The following is a 19,652-nucleotide window of genomic DNA, read 5'->3' as shown; positions in this document are numbered from 1 at the left end:
CTTGAAATGTGTCCCCGTTGGTAGTTTTTTGGCATTCTCACGAAAACTATAATAGATATCAAAAAAGTGTCAAGGACAGAATTAATCCTCATTAAATTTAGAACAAAAATGGTCTTATGTGTTATATTATAAGTTGGACGGTATTCAAGCTATAAGTACTTGTATAACCTTAAAATAACAAAATAACCATACTAGTATGACGAAATGCAGAATATCTTCAAAACGGCTAGACCGATTTTAATAAAATATACCTAAAAAATCACCGCAGTGAAGCCAGCTATCAAACAAAAGAAACTACATCAAAATCGGTTCATCCGTTTCGGCGTTACGAAGTCACAGGTAAACACAGAAATACAAATTTTTTTCAACTGCACCCAATAATTTTGTAAACCGATTAATTTTGATCAATTATTTTAATGAGATCATGTCCCTTGAAGTTTTAGCTTTACGAAAAGTTAAAAAACATGGAAAACGGCCCAGTATTTTTCAAATTATCGGCATTTTCCCGATTTGTGAGTGGTTTCGTGTTATCACGCGCACGAGTTGCCCTTGACCCCTATAAAACGGGGGGTAGGGGAGGGGTTGTTATCAGTCACTTATCAGAAGTTGACCGGTACACATATCCGCATATTTTCCCGTAAAGAAGACCTGTGAAAAATGGAAACCGCTGAAGCTGAAGTCTGCCAAGTCGTCCAGCTCAGCTCCTGCAAGAGGGGCGTAGCCAACGTTCAGTAGCTGCCACGCTGAATTTAAGTCAATCTACAGTTTGCAGAGTTTACCAGAGGTTCCAACGGACTGGATCCTTTACTTCAAGACCAAGAAGCGGCCGCAAAAAGTGTACATCAGAGAGGGACGACCGCTTCATTGTCACAACATCTCTCCGAGATCGACACCTGACAAGCGTTGCCATCCAGCAGCGTCTGCGTGAGATACGAGGAGTGGCTGCCAGTGAGTGGACAATAAGAAGAAGACTTAAGAAAGCGAACTTGACATCCAGGAGGCCTGCAACGGGGCCCAGATTGCTGGCGCGACACCGTACAGCCCGAAGAGAGTTTGCAGAAAATCATATGGACTGGACCATTGAGCAATGGACCGCAGTTCTCTTCTCGGACGTGTGCAGAATATGCTTGAATGGATGTGACCGAAGAGGAAGAGTCTACAGAAGGCTAGAAGAACGGTTCGCCCAATGTTGCTTCTCCGAAAGTCGCGCCACGCCAGGCACGAAAACCAGCTCTGTTCGCGCGTCGTAGGAAACGTCGTCCCAGAACATCACGGATCCACCGCCATAGGCGACCCTTTCGGAGTAGCAACATTGGGCGAACCGTTCTTCTGGCCTTCTGTAGACTCTTCCTCTTCGGTCACATCCATTCAAGCATATTCTGCACACGTCCGAGAAGAGAACTGCGGTCCATTGCTCAATGGTCCAGTCCATATGATTTTCTGCAAACTCTCTTCGGGCTGTACGGTGTCGCGCCAGCAATCTGGGCCCCGTTGCAGGCCTCCTGGATGTCAAGTTCGCTTTCTTAAGTCTTCTTCTTACTGTCCACTCACTGGCAGCCACTCCTCGTATCTCACGCAGACGCTGCTGGATGGCAACGCTTGTCAGGTGTCGATCTCGGAGAGATGTTGTGACAATGAAGCGGTCGTCCCTCTCTGATGTACACTTTTTGCGGCCGCTTCTTGGTCTTGAAGTAAAGGATCCAGTCCGTTGGAACCTCTGGTAAACTCTGCAAACTGTAGATTGACTTAAATTCAGCGTGGCAGCTACTGAACGTTGGCTACGCCCCTCTTGCAGGAGCTGAGCTGGACGACTTGGCAGACTTCAGCTTCAGCGGTTTCCATTTTTCACAGGTCTTCTTTACGGGAAAATATGCGGATATGTGTACCGGTCAACTTCTGATAAGTGACTGATAACAACCCCTCCCCTACCCCCCGTTTTATAGGGGTCAAGGGCAACTCGTGCGCGTGATAACACGAAACCACTCACAAATCGGGAAAATGCCGATAATTTGAAAAATACTGGGCCGTTTTCCATGTTTTTTAACTTTTCGTAAAGCTAAAACTTCAAGGGACATGATCTCATTAAAATAATTGATCAAAATTAATCGGTTTACAAAATTATTGGGTGCAGTTGAAAAAAATTTGTATTTCTGTGTTTACCTGTGACTTCGTAACGCCGAAACGGATGAACCGATTTTGATGTAGTTTCTTTTGTTTGATAGCTGGCTTCACTGCGGTGATTTTTTAGGTATATTTTATTAAAATCGGTCTAGCCGTTTTGAAGATATTCTGCATTTCGTCATACTAGTATGGTTATTTTGTTATTTTAAGGTTATACAAGTACTTATAGCTTGAATACCGTCCAACTTATAATAAAACACATAAGACCATTTTTGTTCTAAATTTAATGAGGATTAATTCTGTCCTTGACACTTTTTTGATATCTATTATAGTTTTCGTGAGAATGTTACGTTTCAAACGTAACTAAAGCAATTTCTTTTTTTTTAGTTCCATACTCACAGCGACATTGTAATAAAACAGGCTGAACGAGATTGTTTTCAGCGCCATCTATCCGCACAAGGAGACACTTCAACCCTTAGTCGCGAGCTGTCGGTCTAGAAAACATTATGGTTCTTATTTAGTATTCAATATTTTCTTTAATGGTTGAAATATTTAGGTTTGGTTCCTCAAAAATATTAGTACTCGGTATCGTTGGTCTTATAATATGATAATTTTCAAATATTGTTTGGGACATTGTTTGCAATGCCTGGCAAAATTCCTTGGCTCTGAGCGGGGTTTTTGTTTGAAAAAAGTGACAGGAGAGGAAATTGATTGTCGAACGAGATCAAGTCACTGAGATTTCCGCAGCCATGTGAGGAAGTTGGTGCAGATATTCTCTGGTCGCTTTGTACGGGAGCCATCCCTGTAAAATATGGAAATACATCTTCACTTTTTGTAGCGAGGTAAGCCACAGCGCAAATCTTTATAGAAATATAGCCCGGTTTTTTATAACGTTCGTCTTTACTGATTTTACATTTCCTTGTTACAGCAAACAGAGCAATATGGCGTCCTAAATTGAATTCCTGGAGGATAATTCCTAAAGAAATATTTTTTTATAAATGTCAGCAGTGTAGCATCAATCGCTTCACTTGAGATCCGGGTAAGCATTTGCGATTTTATTGTAGGAAATGTAACCTTTTTTGTCCTTGCCCATGTGTGTCGGATGACCGCATGGCCAATTTGTAGGTTTTCCTGTAAATGCCAGATCGGTGTGTTAGTTTAGTAATTGTCCAGTTAATTTCAGTGGAGAATCAATCCTTTTTTTTATATTGGGTTTCAATATGTGGTTTTTTTTCCCTTTAGCCTTTATGCCGGTCCCTACCCTGGGCTTTTCTTCGGGCACGTGTCGGCGCTGGGCGTTGCCGTAGACGTTGGGCTGGAGCTTCGCGCTGCTCATCGCGACGTTGGCGAAGCGGGCAGGCAGCCACCTGGACACGTGGCTGACGGTATCACCGCGTGTCACCGCGACTCTTGGCTGTTCCCCTGCGTGCCTCTGGGGCAGTGCGTAGCCTCGGCTTCACCGGCTTCTGCTACGGACACGTGACTCAGGTGTGGTCAGATCTAATTTGTTATTGGCTCTCTCGAGCTCGTGACTCCTGTTGCGCATCGCGACGTTGGCGTGGTAGATAGGCGGTCACTTGGACACGTGGCTGACGGTTTCAGCACGTGTCACCGCGGCTTTTGGCTGCCACCTATGCGCCTCTGGCGTGACTTGGTCACAGCTAGGCTGCCTTCTTTCTATAGACACGTGATTTAGGTGTGCTACTAATCAATAGACTTTAATTAACTTCACGCAATAGTGGCCTCTTAATAAACTTCAAGTGCTCAGTGCATATTTAGTGTGTAGACATAATAAACTTTAACTGAGACTGCGTAACCAGTCCGATAGCATAGTGTTCTTAGTAATGAAATAATACGACTTTTGAGGGAAAAACAAAAAGAATATATTATAAAAACTTAAATGAAGATTAACATGAAACGTTACTAGCCGCGTATGTATGGCAAGAGACTCCTAAAGGTCAAGATTGACTACATGCGCGCTGCGTCGTGTTGCGTGTAATAAATAAGCAGGCGCTTATGTTTGTGGCCTATTTCCAACACCCTCCTCTGGGCACAAACCCATTGCCATTGAAAATGTCTGATGCTTCGGCCGGTGCAGCCCCTTGGTGAGAACATCGGCCAACATATCTTGAGTGCTTTTGTAGCGAACGGAGATTTGTTTGTTGGTTATACGCTCCCTCACAAAATGGTAGCGTATGTCGATGTGCTTGCTTCTGGCGTGGTAAATGTCATCACCTGAAATGCTAATAGTACTTTGATTATCGCAAAACATGACAATTGGTATACCTGACATGGTGGGCCAAAAATCTTCCTCCAATTGTTTGAGCCAGATGGCTTCTTGTGTTGCAGTAGCTAGTGACATATACTCCGCCTCAGTGCTTGATAGAGCTATTGTGGGCTGCCTTTTAGAGCACCAACTAATGGCGGCACCCTGAAATGTGAAGACATATCCAGAACAGGATCTCCTATCCTCAGTATCTGACGCCCAATCTGCGTCGCAGTAGCCTACTATATTGGCATCATTTTTCTTGAAGGTGAGTTTTAAATCTTGTGTACCTCGTAGATATCTTAAAACTCTTTTTGCTGCCATCCAGTGCTGTGCTGTAGGTTTATTGTTAAATCGGCTTAATTGATTTACAACGTAGGCTATATCAGGTCTGGTGCCTTGAGATAAGTATAAGAGACACCCTATCAACTCTTGGTACGGGATATCTTTTAAGACCTCGTCATCATTTTCAGCCTTTTTCAGTTGCAGGTTAGCTTCACACGGCGTGTACACTGGTTTGCAGTCACTCATATTGAAACGAGTAAGTACCTTTTCTATATACATAGTCTGATCCAGAGAAATTTCATTCAATGATTTATCATGAGTAATTTTAAAACCAATACAACATTTAGCTTCACCCAAATCCTTCATATGAAACTTTGTACTCAGTTTCTCTTTTATCATCTTGACAGATTCTTCGTTATTGAAAAAACACAGTAAATCATCCACATAAACTGTCAGAAATAATATGTCTTTTTCATTGACTATACGGTAATATATGCAAGGATCTACTCTGGATCGTGACATTCCTATTTCTAATAAAGCTCCATTGAGCTTTTTGTTCCATTGTCTGCTGGCCTGTTTCAGACCATAAATGGATTTGTTAAGTAAGCAGACTTTGTCGCCTTCTTCAAAGTAGGGTGGCTGAGACATGTAAATATTTTCTTCAATATCGCCTTGCAAAAATGCGGTAACTGCATCCATTTGATGGATTTTTAAATTATACTTAACAGCCAAACCAATTACATATCTTATAGAAGTGTAGCGTACCACTGGTGCATAAATTTCATGATAATCTATGCCCTTTTTCTGTTGATAGCCTTTTACAACAAGTCGTGCCTTCAGTCTTGATACATTGCCCTTCTCATCTGTTTTGGTTTTATAAACCCACTTGCAGGGAATTGCTTTTTTATTTTTAGGCAAATCAACTAATGTCCAAGTATTATTATCAAGCAGTGATTTATGCTCTTCTTTCATAGCATGTATCCAATCTTCTGCCTTATTACTCTGTAGAGCTTCAGAAAGACTTTGTGGATCCTTATCTAAAATGCTCATTGCAGATTCACCGTTCATGCACATAAACGATGCATCAACTTTCGGAGGATCAGCTTCATATATTTCTTCTCGACGTCGTGGCCGAAGATTCCTATCTAATTGTGGAATTTCAATACTCTCTTCAGGAATATATGACTCATCATTAGGATCTGAATAAACTGATACTGGTGACGATGAGGAATCAATGTTTACAAATGTACTATTCAGTTCATCGGTTCCAACGCTGTTATTATCATCAATATCATCATTATCCTCTTCTCTCTCTTCAGGTAAAGGTAAGTAAACCGTTTTAGACTTTGGTAAGTTTAATTCTTCCTTTTTGTGAGACATTTTTTTGTTACTTATTTCCTGTGTAGCATTATTTCTTTGACTACTAATCTTTTTTTCTTTTTCAGGTGCAGATGTATCATCATGTACATTTCCTTCATGTCTACTATTTTTCTTTTCTTTGTTAATTACTTTTTCTTTTTCAGGAGCAGATTCATTATTAACTATATTTCTTTTTACAGTGGCCTCGAGAAATACGACATCTCTACTTGTTATAGTTTGCTTATTTTTAGGATCTATAAAACGGTAGCCCTTTGCGGAGTCACTATAACCGACAAAAATCAACTCACGGGATTTTGGATCCAGCTTTTGGCGGCGTTCTTTAGGTATGTGTACCATCGCTTTGCACCCAAAGATCTTCATGTAGCTTAAGTCTGGTTTCTTGCCTGTCCAAACCTCTTCTGGAGTGACGTAGGAAAGGGCTCTCGTCGGCGAACGATTTATAATGTGCGCTGCCGTGACCACTGCCTCGCCCCAGAAGTTGTTCTGTAATTGAGCATTTAGTACCATACATTTAGATCTTTCAATAAGAGTTCTATTCATTCTCTCGCTTAATCCATTTTGTTCCGGTGTATATGGATTTGTAGTTTGGTGCAATATGCCAAATTTCTTGAGATAATTGTCAAAATTTTTATTTACGTATTCTTTGCCATTATCTGTCCTTAGAGTTTTAATTTTTTTATTAAGTTCATTTTCAACTCTTGCTTTGTATTCAACAAATTTATCAAAAACTTCAGCTTTACTCTTCATGGTAAAAACACATACTTTACGTGAAAAATCGTCTATGAAAGTGACAAAAAACCTGGCACCTCCAAGTGATGCAGTTTGCATCGGTCCACATACGTAGGAGTGGATGACTTCTAGCAACTCAGTTGCCCGGGAGCCTTCACCTGGAAATGGCTGTCTAGTCTGCTTTCCTTGAATACAACTTATGCATGTTATATTTTCATTACACGGAGACAATTTTACACCGGTAGTACAATTTGGAACTTTTGCCATATCTTTGAAGTTTAAGTGACCCATTCTTTGGTGCCAAACAAAATTGTCATCATTAGCAACTGCGGCGGGCATAGCATGAACTTTTTCTTTTATTGTATTAAGCTTATACATATCATTAATTTCTATGGCATCTGCTACTCTCAAACCAGTTTGTTTATTGATTATTTGGCAGCCAAACTCATCAAATTCTATTTTACAGCCACTTTTTATTGTCTTACTGACAGATATTAGATTAGTGCCTATATCAGGTACATAAAGGACATTTCTTACCTGTATTTCACTTATGTTTCCTTGTGTGTCAGGTACTTTGATTGTTACATCACCGCAACTCTGTACTTTGAGTATGTTATTGTCAGCGATTCTGATGCTTGTTACAGATGGTGCCCTTTCGTCCTTGAGCCATTCTCTGTGTAACGTCATGTGCCTCGACGCACCCGAATCCACGTACCAGTTCAGCGAGTCATTATGTGTGGTGGCACTGGTGGCTGAAAAAGTTGCAATAAAAGCATTATCTTTACTATCTAATTTATTTTTCTTATGCCAACAGTTTTTGCTTAAATGCCCGTGTTTGTTGCAAAAAAAACATCTGGGTCCTTTTGATTTACTTTGCCCTTGCCCTTTGTTGTCAGTCTTTTTATTCTCTTGCCTTCTGGAGTTTGAGTAAAATGCAGTTGTATCCACAGTTTTTACTTCCTGTAACAATTTTGTTTTAATGGAATCGGCACTGATTTTTACTCCGGAACTCTCAATAGCCATAATCATGGGCTTATATACGTCTGGCAATCCCGCTAGCATTAACGTTCCCAGCCATTCATCGTCTACTTTAAACTTAATGTTTCTTAAACGATGTGCGGATGACATTATTTTATTTATGTAATCTTCTATACTTGCGCTTGTTTCTAGCGTAGTATTTATTAAATCTTTTAGCAAGCCTACTTTTCGAGTCAAGCCCGAGTCCTCAAAAGCTGACGTTAAATTGTCCCACACCTGCTTGGATGTTTCTGCCTCTCTAACGTGCACATATATTATGGGGTCGATAAGCAAAATAAGTTTTGACTTAGCTTTAACATCCTTTTTAGCGTCGACTGACGTGCCGGTTTCTGGTTCAATGCATTGCCATAAATCTTCCAACTGCAAATATGCTTTTACGGCAAAACTCCAAGTGGCGTAATTTTCTCTTCCAGTTAATTTTTCAATGCTCAATAATCCATTATTAGACGTCATTATAATGTATTATGCTTGATATTATGCTGAAAAAGAATCCTACTTGGCGACCGTTTTAGGTTAGAATGACTTTAAATTTTACTTGAACTATTTCACTTTAAAAACACTTTGACTTTCTATTGTTTTTTTACGTAGGCATGGGGCGGCCCATAACCTAATGAAATAATACGACTTTTGAGGGAAAAACAAAAAGAATATATTATAAAAACTTAAATGAAGATTAACATGAAACGTTACTAGCCGCGTATGTATGGCAAGAGACTCCTAAAGGTCAAGATTGACTACATGCGCGCTGCGTCGTGTTGCGTGTAATAAATAAGCAGGCGCTTATGTTTGTGGCCTATTTCCAACATTTTATATTTTATAATAATAGCATAAGCTTATTTTCTGTATTGCTAACCATACTACTGTTTTCGTGTGAAACATTGATATTATATTTAATTGTCTCGAGCTTAAACAATAGTTTTCTTTTCCTCATCTTATTTTTACCTTTCTGTACGCCTTACAGCGTGCTGGCGCCCATTCTCTCTGTCTAAAATTAATTTTACTCATTAAATAGATTTTTAGGAATATCACAGACGTGTAGTGTGACAATAGAGCGTCAGACCCACGAACCCTGAGTACCACTGATAGTCCATAGCTCTTAAAACCCAAAACACCAATATAGCCTGTTACATTTGGCGCCCAACGTGGGGCGACGCTTTATTTTTTAAATATTGTTGTCACAGTCTGTGGACTCCGAAGAAATCTCTCTTTACTATTTTTTGAGCTCTGTAATGCACTGTGCACATCTTTCTTTTTATTTTTAAGACGCCACTATTTTCTCTGTTTGCTTGCCTACATTTATTTAATACTTTGACCTTTTGACCTTTTACTATGTTAAAAAAATGTAATATTACTTTTCACTAAAAACATGAAACTGTATTTTCTAAAACTTTGTATAAGAAACTCTCTAAAGATTTACTACTCTGTACTTAAAATTTATCTCAAGATTTAATAATAATATTACTATGTATGTAAAATAGGTTTACATATGTATGCTTACTGTTGCTCAAAGATGCACTCATTTTTCTATGTAAAAAGAGACCACTATTAAGTAAGACTTTAAATACATTATTTTTTCTCAAAAATGCACCAAGCGCTAGCACTAAAATTAATCTATCTTTTTTTCCTCAAACTTGTTGGTCGCTGGTCAATTTCAGGTCTGCGGATGTTGCTGGTGGTTCATACCTCTCAACGTTGTCTCGCAGTCATCTCTGGTTCTCTCCGCACAGGTCATCTCTTCTGAAAGGTCAAAGTTAGTTCGCTCTGTCTCGCTTTAAATATTATAATATTTATTTATTTATTGCTTTATAGGCCTGGTAATTTAGGGCTAAAGCGTTCTACTTTATTACTACTACTCACTGAAAGGGAAGATACTTTCTATGTTCTAACATATGAACACTGTACCAAGCCTATCTGCTGGTACCTACTTATTTTGTAGATACTTAAATATATTTCTTAATTAAGGAAACTTAGTTCTTAAAGTAACTTTTATTACCGCCTGACTTACCTCTTCTTGATACTCTTAAAATACTTACTTACTATAGTTAGGTCTAAGAAACTTAACTTTTTCCTTTTTACTTAGAAGTAATGTTTATGATGAGAAATGTTACTCATCTCTGTGTTCTGAAAATGAACATACTGTGCTGATCATGCTGACAGTACCTATTCCTAGCTAATAGATATTATTATATTACTTTACTTTATAGTGTAAACATAATTTTCTTATTGCAAGCATGCAGATTTTCAACAGACGGTTAGATATATGTTAGTAATAGATGTTACTACTATAGGTATTATCTTAAGAAACTTATCTTTTAATTTATGCAATGTTCAACAAAGGAATGTTGCACAGGTATTTCTATCGTTCTAAAATGAACGCTGTACTATTGCCTCTCTGCAAAGTACAAATACCTACTTTCTCTTGTAAATGTTATTTACTTTAAATATTTTTAGGTTAGGGTCACTGACACTGGATAACTTTGCTATCTAAATGTTCCATGAACATGGTTGTGAAATAAAACAACAAAGCAAGTTATTTAGATACATTATTATGACACTACATGCTTAAATAGTTTGGCATGGAGCCCACTGTTTAGATTATCCTGGATTTGACTTTAGTTCACATAACCCAATAAAGTGTCTTTGTTATGTTTGATTTTCACCATAACCCAATAAAGTGTTTTTGTTATGCTGGATTTCGCTTTGATTTCTTCTATGGCTGGTTACAGGCAATGAAGATACTGCTGGCTTATGACTTGCTTGCTTGCGGCTTGCTTGCTTGCTCGCTGTAGCTTATTGACATCGAGGTTTCGTTGTCAACGAGTTTTCTTGGATGTGACTTCGTCTTTTGATGCTTTGTGCGTCAGCTGATTTCGGCATTTAAGGTTGGTCTAGTGCATCTAATAAAGTGATGAATCAGTGCTTTGTGAAGTGAAAATGGTGATTACAAGTGCAGTGATGTGTAATTCCATGTTCCCTTGAACATTGGATGAAGTTTCAATCCCATCTGGAGCGAAATTTTTTTATTATGCACTTGTAAATAGCCTCCATTTTCAATTCCTTTGGCGCTTACGACCTTTTGGAATGGGAAGCCTATACGTCAAACTATATGCGTTTCGTTTCACTTAAAACTTAATTGGATCTGTGTTCAAGTGTTAGTTCTTGTGTTCTATATTATGAAAATAATTTCATGGTGTGTTCCTACACATAGTGACACTAGAAAAGGGGAGACTGGGGCAATTTAGTGCCCATCTCTTTTAAAACTCTAATTTTTATAATAACTTTAAACTTTAATTAGAAATTGAAGTTTTCTGGGTAGGTACGTTCTGTTTGTTGTGCACTGTTTCTCTCTCTATAAACAGTGTATGGGAAATTGTTTTCACTTCTGTTGAAACAAATTCTTAAGGACTTATACTTACGTAACTCTATGTTTTGATAAAATAGTTTAAGCTGGATGCTTCTCTTTGTATCTCTGAAAGGGGACGGTAGTCTTCGGTGTGCTTCTGCACATTTGGTACAATAGGGGAGAGAGGGGTAAAATGTGTCACTGGTTTTGACACTTAGAATATTTTTGTAGTTTCTTTTAATTAGGAATGCATTTGACTGCTGACTCGTGGTCTACTTAATTTCATGCATTGGATTCTCGCTTGCGGTCCGTGCATGGGGAGTTCGTGTTCTTCTGCTGCACGCCTCCATGGAGTCGATAAGGTTGAAGTTTTGTTTTCTTCTTGTCCGTACGCCACGTTCTGGTGTTTCTGCAGTCTACTCTTAGCTTTTAGTGGTTGTGGAGTAGGCAAAACTCGGACGTGGGGTGCAGGTGCCTAGAATTATTCTTCGCTCGCTGCACCGCCGAGATTTACTCTCCCAATCTCTCACTAGTCGATAGTTTTCTTGCATGTTAGTTATAAACATAGTTTAACTTGATAGTTAGGATTGTGTAAACCTCATGGCATAGCCAATATAGTTAATTACATGTTAAAAAAAAAAATGTTTCACTAACATTAACATTTTTTTTTTATCTAAGTTGGGTGGTAATGTTACGTTTCAAACGTAACTAAAGCAATTTCTTTTTTTTTAGTTCCATACTCACAGCGACATTGTAATAAAACAGGCTGAACGAGATTGTTTTCAGCGCCATCTATCCGCACAAGGAGACACTTCAACCCTTAGTCGCGAGCTGTCGGTCTAGAAAACATTATGGTTCTTATTTAGTATTCAATATTTTCTTTAATGGTTGAAATATTTAGGTTTGGTTCCTCAAAAATATTAGTACTCGGTATCGTTGGTCTTATAATATGATAATTTTCAAATATTGTTTGGGACATTGTTTGCAATGCCTGGCAAAATTCCTTGGCTCTGAGCGGGGTTTTTGTTTGAAAAAAGTGACAGGAGAGGAAATTGATTGTCGAACGAGATCAAGTCACTGAGATTTCCGCAGCCATGTGAGGAAGTTGGTGCAGATATTCTCTGCTCGCTTTGTACGGGAGCCATCCCTGTAAAATATGGAAATACATCTTCACTTTTTGTAGCGAGGTAAGCCACAGCGCAAATCTTTATAGAAATATAGCCCGGTTTTTTATAACGTTCGTCTTTACTGATTTTACATTTCCTTGTTACAGCAAACAGAGCAATATGGCGTCCTAAATTGAATTCCTGGAGGATAATTCCTAAAGAAATATTTTTTTATAAATGTCAGCAGTGTAGCATCAATCGCTTCACTTGAGATCCGGGTAAGCATTTGCGATTTTATTGTAGGAAATGTAACCTTTTTTTGTCCTTGCCCATGTGTGTCGGATGACCGCATGGCCAATTTGTAGGTTTTCCTGTAAATGCCAGATCGGTGTGTTAGTTTAGTAATTGTCCAGTTAATTTCAGTGGAGAATCAATCCTTTTTTTTATATTGGGTTTCAATATGCGGTTTTTTTTCCCTTTAGCCTTTATGCCGGTCCCTACCCTGGGCTTTTCTTCGGGCACGTGTCGGCGCTGGGCGTTGCCGTAGACGTTGGGCTGGAGCTTCGCGCTGCTCATCGCGACGTTGGCGAAGCGGGCAGGCAGCCACCTGGACACGTGGCTGACGGTATCACCGCGTGTCACCGCGACTCTTGGCTGTTCCCCTGCGTGCCTCTGGGGCAGTGCGTAGCCTCGGCTTCACCGGCTTCTGCTACGGACACGTGACTCAGGTGTGGTCAGATCTAATTTGTTATTGGCTCTCTCGAGCTCGTGACTCCTGTTGCGCATCGCGACGTTGGCGTGGTAGATAGGCGGTCACTTGGACACGTGGCTGACGGTTTCAGCACGTGTCACCGCGGCTTTTGGCTGCCACCTATGCGCCTCTGGCGTGACTTGGTCACAGCTAGGCTGCCTTCTTTCTATAGACACGTGATTTAGGTGTGCTACTAATCAATAGACTTTAATTAACTTCACGCAATAGTGGCCTCTTAATAAACTTCAAGTGCTCAGTGCATATTTAGTGTGTAGACATAATAAACTTTAACTGAGACTGCGTAACCAGTCCGATAGCATAGTGTTCTTAGTATAATAATAGCATAAGCTTATTTTCTGTATTGCTAACCATACTACTGTTTTCGTGTGAAACATTGATATTATATTTAATTGTCTCGAGCTTAAACAATAGTTTTCTTTTCCTCATCTTATTTTTACCTTTCTGTACGCCTTACAGCGTGCTGGCGCCCATTCTCTCTGTCTAAAATTAATTTTACTCATTAAATAGATTTTTAGGAATATCACAGACGTGTAGTGTGACAATAGAGCGTCAGACCCACGAACCCTGAGTACCACTGATAGTCCATAGCTCTTAAAACCCAAAACACCAATATAGCCTGTTACAAGAATGCCAAAAAACTACCAACGGGGACACATTTCAAGGTGAGGGGGGGTCGAGCGTCAGGTGGAGGGGGGGGGAGAGTGGTGAATTTTAAACAGTACACCTAGATGTATCACGTCACACAGGTTTGAAAACTATATTAATTTGTTTCATTTTCCCATACATTGATTACATAGAATGACTCAATTATAGGCGGCGTTACCTCTCTGTACCGCTAGGGCGATACGGATAGGGGGTTTTAAGTTTTTTAAACTGTCCTATATATAGATATTAATCAAAAATCTAAAAACTCAAACAAATCTATAGTCAATATACCTAAAATAAATTGTGTAGATACCATTTTTTCCCATAAAATCAATAATAAGGAAGGAAATGAGAACTACATACCTAATTATGTTTGTGCAGAGAAACGGTCGGTCGTCCAATATCCTCTTAAGTTACTAAAATTACTGTAGGCCATAGTTCGTCGCTAGTTTAACCGGGGTGTTTAACTCGAATAGGCCCCTCGGCGCGCATAACTGTCCTTCCGTACATAATAACACTATATATATAATGTATCTAAAATTAGTAAACACTAGGAAGCTCAGAGAGCTTACCTACATACTATAATATAACTATTATGTCGTAATGTACCATTCGCTTTCAGTTTGCATGCATTTTATCGCTCTAAGGCCTCTAAGTTATTTTTAACCGGTTAATAAATCGTCGGGTGACAAGCAAAAGTCACTAAGTACCACCACAAGTTCATAGCCATACCATACCATATTAGTAGGTACTAAAAGAAGATTGATTTTTGTTTAAATTTTTTTGAGTAATTAGTGACTTTTGCTTGTCACCTGACGAAATTATTATTGTACTTTTCTTTAAACAGTCAATAAGTACTTAGACTCCGACCAAGCTAACTTTGCACCTTGACAGTAAGAATAAATGCAAACACAAACTTGTATGCTCCATATGATACTTGACGTAGCACTTGGCATGAAAACTTAGTGTAGTCCGATTCTATCAATATTTTAACTGACATTTACATTATACCAACTACGTAATTTTATTATTTTTGTTAATCACTTATTTGTGAGGAAAATGTAATATCGTAAAAATATTAAGGTCCAATCACGATAATTACTCTCGAGCCGCCTAAAAACTTGGCTTCACAATAACTTTGCCACTTAGATGATTGGTAGAACTGTACGTTTTCCAGAAACTTCCAGCCTCGAACAGCCAAACTACGGTTAAACTATCGCCCGCGGTATTTCAGAACCGATACGCCCTTCATATTTTCAAGAAAAGAGCTAACTTCCATCTGTTAGGCCAGCAACGCACTTACAACACCTCTGTGTCTGTGGGTGTCCTGGTCGTTTATCTCCTATATTATAAAAAAAGAGACTTATCTACCAATCACTTATACCTAAACCTACTTACTCCAAATACTTTCTAAATATAAGTAATTAATTTTATTGACCCACAAAAAAAACATAATAATAGCAGTACCTTCAGATCCACAGCGCAGGCTTCGTCACTATACAGATAGCTCATCCACCTCAGGTTTCGTCAAAATAAAATGCATACTTCCACATATGTCATCCGCAACACGCATCGTCAAATTTAAAAGAAAATTGGTACACAACACAATAACAAGCCATAAACCTATATCCTAATCCGGTAAGTACCCGGCATAAACGTCCCCAAAATACCAGCGGCGTTCCCGCGCTGAATAGCCAACGATATACGCTGGACCAGGTACGAACCAGACCTAGGATCGCAACCCCTATCCCGCAAGCGTTTTCCCAGATCCCTCACAAAAACCTTCGCCTCGGAACACCAAGGACCAGCCGACTCAACAGCGAGAGGGACAAAATCGTAAACTGGCTTCAAGTTTGAGTACTTGGCATGTTTCTGTCTCGCAGCGTTCTCCGCAGCCCCCCCAGCCGCACGTATTGTCTGTGCAAGATGCGATGCGGCAAAGGTGCTCACACATGTAGCATCCCACAGCAGACTCCGACCTTTAGCCCATGGAACAAGAGTGAGACCGTCTGGCCTCTTCCCGTCCGTCCGACTAAGACCCTGAGGTTCCAACACGCACGGCAGGTTAGCCGACACCATCGCTCTGCGCACAATATCATTAATGGCATGATGTCGAGGAAACCTACCAGCACACCGCGCACAACTCAATCCATGGTGCCCGTTTGCCTCCACCATCACCCCACAGACGCACAAATAAGGCTCGCACACAGCACATCCGAGCCTTAAAGCAGCACCAATCCTTAGGGAGTCGTTATCCAACAACGTCCCCAAGTGCGACGACGGCAAGGCGTGCAGCCAGGCCCCAGACTCAGGTGCAACCACCGCTTTTAACCGAGCCAGCTCTACCCCCGATGCGCCTTCCAGCAACCGCTCGTACATCTGACGGCATAAAACGTCATCCCAAGACCTTTGAGCCCCAAGGTCGTCAGGCCGCGTGTCATCAGAACAGCGAACAGACCACTCATCCAATGCAGCACCCAGAAAAGGCATATGAACATCCCCCTCACTGATGGACAAAATGCGCGCAACCAGACCCCGCGACGCGTGCGAGGAAGCAAGAAATGCTACAAGCCCCACGTCCTGCATGCGACGTACTCCCAAACCGCCATGTCGAATGGGAAGAGCAGCCTGACACCACTGAAATCCCTCAAACCTGACATTGAGGATGGTCTCTAACCCGCTTTGGAGGACCTGATCGAACTGCAACACAACCTGCATATGCATCCACGTCGGCGCCGTTCTCAAAGTGTATGTCACGCGTGGAATCGACAAACAGTTACGCAACAACACCAGAGACACGTGCGCCGACAAATGCTGCAAGTGTTTCACAGACTCCGAAAGCGCCACGGTCTTCTCCTGGACCACCTGACTAACCCCTTCCGGAAAAATTGGCGCCCCAAGAAGCGACAGCGATGACCTCTCCACCAACCTCAAGCCGGGCAAAACCGCTTCGAAATCAGCTATTGACCCCCCCCCCTATCCGAGCCGCAAAAAAACAATTCGCACTTCTCAGCATTTATTTGCAAACCAACGGTCGACAAAGCCTGCACAAGCTTCCTCACATCACCCAACACAACATCCGCCGTTCCACCTAACGTTCCGTCATCCAAATACCAGACGTTTAAAGGAGAGGCTAACGACCGTATAACACCCTGTACGGCCAGGCAAAAAAGAAGAGGCCCCAACGGGTCCCCCTGTTGAGCACCCACCCGTGACGCAATCGGATTAGTGCCATAGAAGAGATTGCTCGGCGAGGAATAACACTGATGAAGGAAGGGAAATAACGAAGGTACACGATCCTTAACATCTCTCAAAATTACATCCCTCTCCACAGTATTGAAAGCGTTTCTAATATCTACTTTCAGAAGCACACTAGAAACATTTTCCTGAGCCATAGCAAAAGAACGCACCGCATGAATGGCTGCCTCACACCCCAAAGGCGTACCAAAGCCAACCTGAAATGGCTGAAGATATTCCGCCATCTCTTCCTTGACTGCACGACAAGCAAGCTTTGAAACAAGGCGTCGCAACGTGTTCCCAACAGCAATAGGCCTAATCCCACCATCCCTCTTCGCCAGAGCACACAACGATGCCCCATACAGATATGGACAAGCTTGGGGATTAACCATACCACGCAAAAGGAAGTTGCAGAGCCTTGTAAGAGATTCCAATAATTTCCTCCCATTGTCACCTGCCGACAAAGAAGTTAGCTCTTTTAAATGCTGAGGGCGCAAACCATCCAGCCCAGAAGCAGACCCATTGTAAAAGGACCCCAAAGCCCCCACAACCTCCTCCTGCGTCACCGTCAAAAATGGACTAGACAAATCAGGGTCAGGGGGGAAATCCAACTGCCTCGAAGGTGACGGGTGTTTTCCGACCAAAGCCTCCAACGTATCCGCATTAGCCGGCGCGAGGGTGGAATCAGAGAACAGGAGACGGACTGCCCCCCTCAAGTCCCCGTCATGGACTTTCGCCTCAATAGTACGGTAAACCGAACTTGTCTTAAGACCAACTTCAGCTGGAAAGTACAGACAACAACTGCCAACATTCTCCTTAACCTTCGAAGTTAAAGACCCGTGATTAGCGCCCTCCGGAACCCTCAAAGCCGTGAAAGAAAAGGTGAGCAGCGCAAACCAATCTTTCAATTCATTATTACTCAAACAATCTTGAATTATCCCACACAACTTTCCTGCGGCCAGATTCCTCGCCCCCCTCGGAACGTGCCGCAACACCCTAACATTCTTCTTTAGCTCGGCCAACTTTGTAATCTCAACATCGTTCCCCACTCCCGGCCCAAGCTCCTCACCAGTACTAGGTGCCTGCCCACCATTCACATCCCTATGCACACGACTTATATGTACATTTAGGCCCCTAGGTACAACGTATTGTCTTGCAACGCCAGGACAATAAGGACACGCCTGAAGATTGGGGTTGCTCATGTTTGTTTAGTAACACAAATTGAAAAAAAAACCACATATAATATAGCACAAAGTAATAAAATAAAACAAAAAACACAAAATGTAAAATTAGACCAAATGTCATAGATTAAAAAAAAAACCATATGTCAGTAAAATCTGTACAAATCATTAAATAAGTCACTATACAATTCCTTAAAAATAATCATACAGAATTGTCAAATCATGAATACAGCACCAATAATGATCCCACCCGATTTAAACTATTTTACACCCACAAAAACAAAATTACGCTACAATTTAATTGAATGAAAATAAAAAAACCTAACAAAATCAAAAACAATACAATAATACAATATTAGTCCAAATTATATTAATAACAACAAACTAATCTAAAATTAAATGTCTTCTTCTTCTTCCTCGCGTTATCCCGGCATTTTGCCACGGCTCATGGGAGCCTGGGGTCCGCTTGACAACTAATCCCATGATTTGACGTAGGCACTAGTTTTTACGAAAGCGACTGCCATCTGACCTTCCAACCCAGAGGGGAAACTGGCCTTATTGGGATTAGTCCGGTTTCCTCACGATGTTTTCCTTCACCGAAAAGCAACTGGTAAATATCAAATGATATTTCGTACATAAGTTCCGAAAAACTCATTGGTACGAGCCGGGGTTTGAACCGGCGACCTCCGGATTGCAAGTCGCACGCTCTTACCGCTAGGCCACCAGCGCTTTTTTTTTTTTAAATTAAATGTCATAATAAGTAAATAAACAAGAAACAATAAATAAAAATAAAAAAACAAAAAATGTTCAGCGGGGCTCGAACCTGGTCCACCCGTAGCACAAAAGTTTAGTCAACCGCGAATACCACAGGACCACCGGAACAGAGCGTGGCACGACGAAAATAGGGTACCATAATCGCTAACACTACAACCGCCGGCTGCTGACTTTGATTACTAACAATGTAAACACGAGGTGTACCCTCAAGTTATTTTGGTTAACACCCTCTTCACCTTATTTTGCCAGAAATAACCACAATTACACTATAAAACACCGGTACACGGTACACCAAATTCGCTTCACCAAAAATCCGACCGTATTAGCACATACCGCGCTCACTGCAAACGATTCCAACAGTGGACCTGGCTTACGGACGGGCCGCCCCCATAAAAACAATAGCACTGGTTCTCGCGCGCCCGTCGCCTCGTTTCTCCTTAGCGGACACAGCCACCAACATTCGTGGACACTTATTACTCCCTAAAGCGCACACTAAAATCACTTGTCGGCGACAACATTTTAAATTCAATTTTAAAACCAATAATAAACACGAGCTCGATGCGCACGTGACGCCAGCGCCATCTGTCATGTGTCTGTGTGTGTGTGTGTGTCTTTCTAAATAGATAAATGATCAAAGAAAACATTTGAATACTCCGTATCACTTAATTGTATGGCCCTAATCCCTTTGAAAGCCTTAAAGCATTAACATCGGGACATTGATAGCGAAAAAACCCGTATGGGGGCTATATCATGATTAAATAGATAACGTGGCCTT

At 41.0% G+C, this 19,652-nt stretch overlaps 1 protein-coding gene across 1 annotated transcript; it reads right to left on the bottom strand.

Annotated features, from left to right (window-relative positions):
• Positions 1-16,722: 16,722 nt before the first annotated feature.
• On the bottom strand, positions 16,723-18,167 carry LOC134666373 (uncharacterized). The gene is made up of 2 exons (XM_063523512.1): positions 17,317-18,167; positions 16,723-17,252 (listed from the first exon to the last, which is right to left on the bottom strand). Exons 1-2 carry the CDS (start codon positions 18,122-18,124, stop codon positions 17,047-17,049), a joined length of 1,014 nt encoding a protein of 337 aa, XP_063379582.1. The 5' UTR covers positions 18,125-18,167; the 3' UTR covers positions 16,723-17,046.
• Between the last annotated feature and the right edge of the window lie 1,485 nt (positions 18,168-19,652).

This window comes from Cydia fagiglandana, chromosome 7 (assembly GCF_963556715.1).
Source record: "Cydia fagiglandana chromosome 7, ilCydFagi1.1, whole genome shotgun sequence".
Lineage (NCBI taxonomy): Eukaryota > Metazoa > Arthropoda > Insecta > Lepidoptera > Tortricidae > Cydia > Cydia fagiglandana.
The sequence above is the reverse complement of the archived record's forward strand: the minus strand, read 5'-3'. Positions and strand labels throughout refer to the sequence as shown.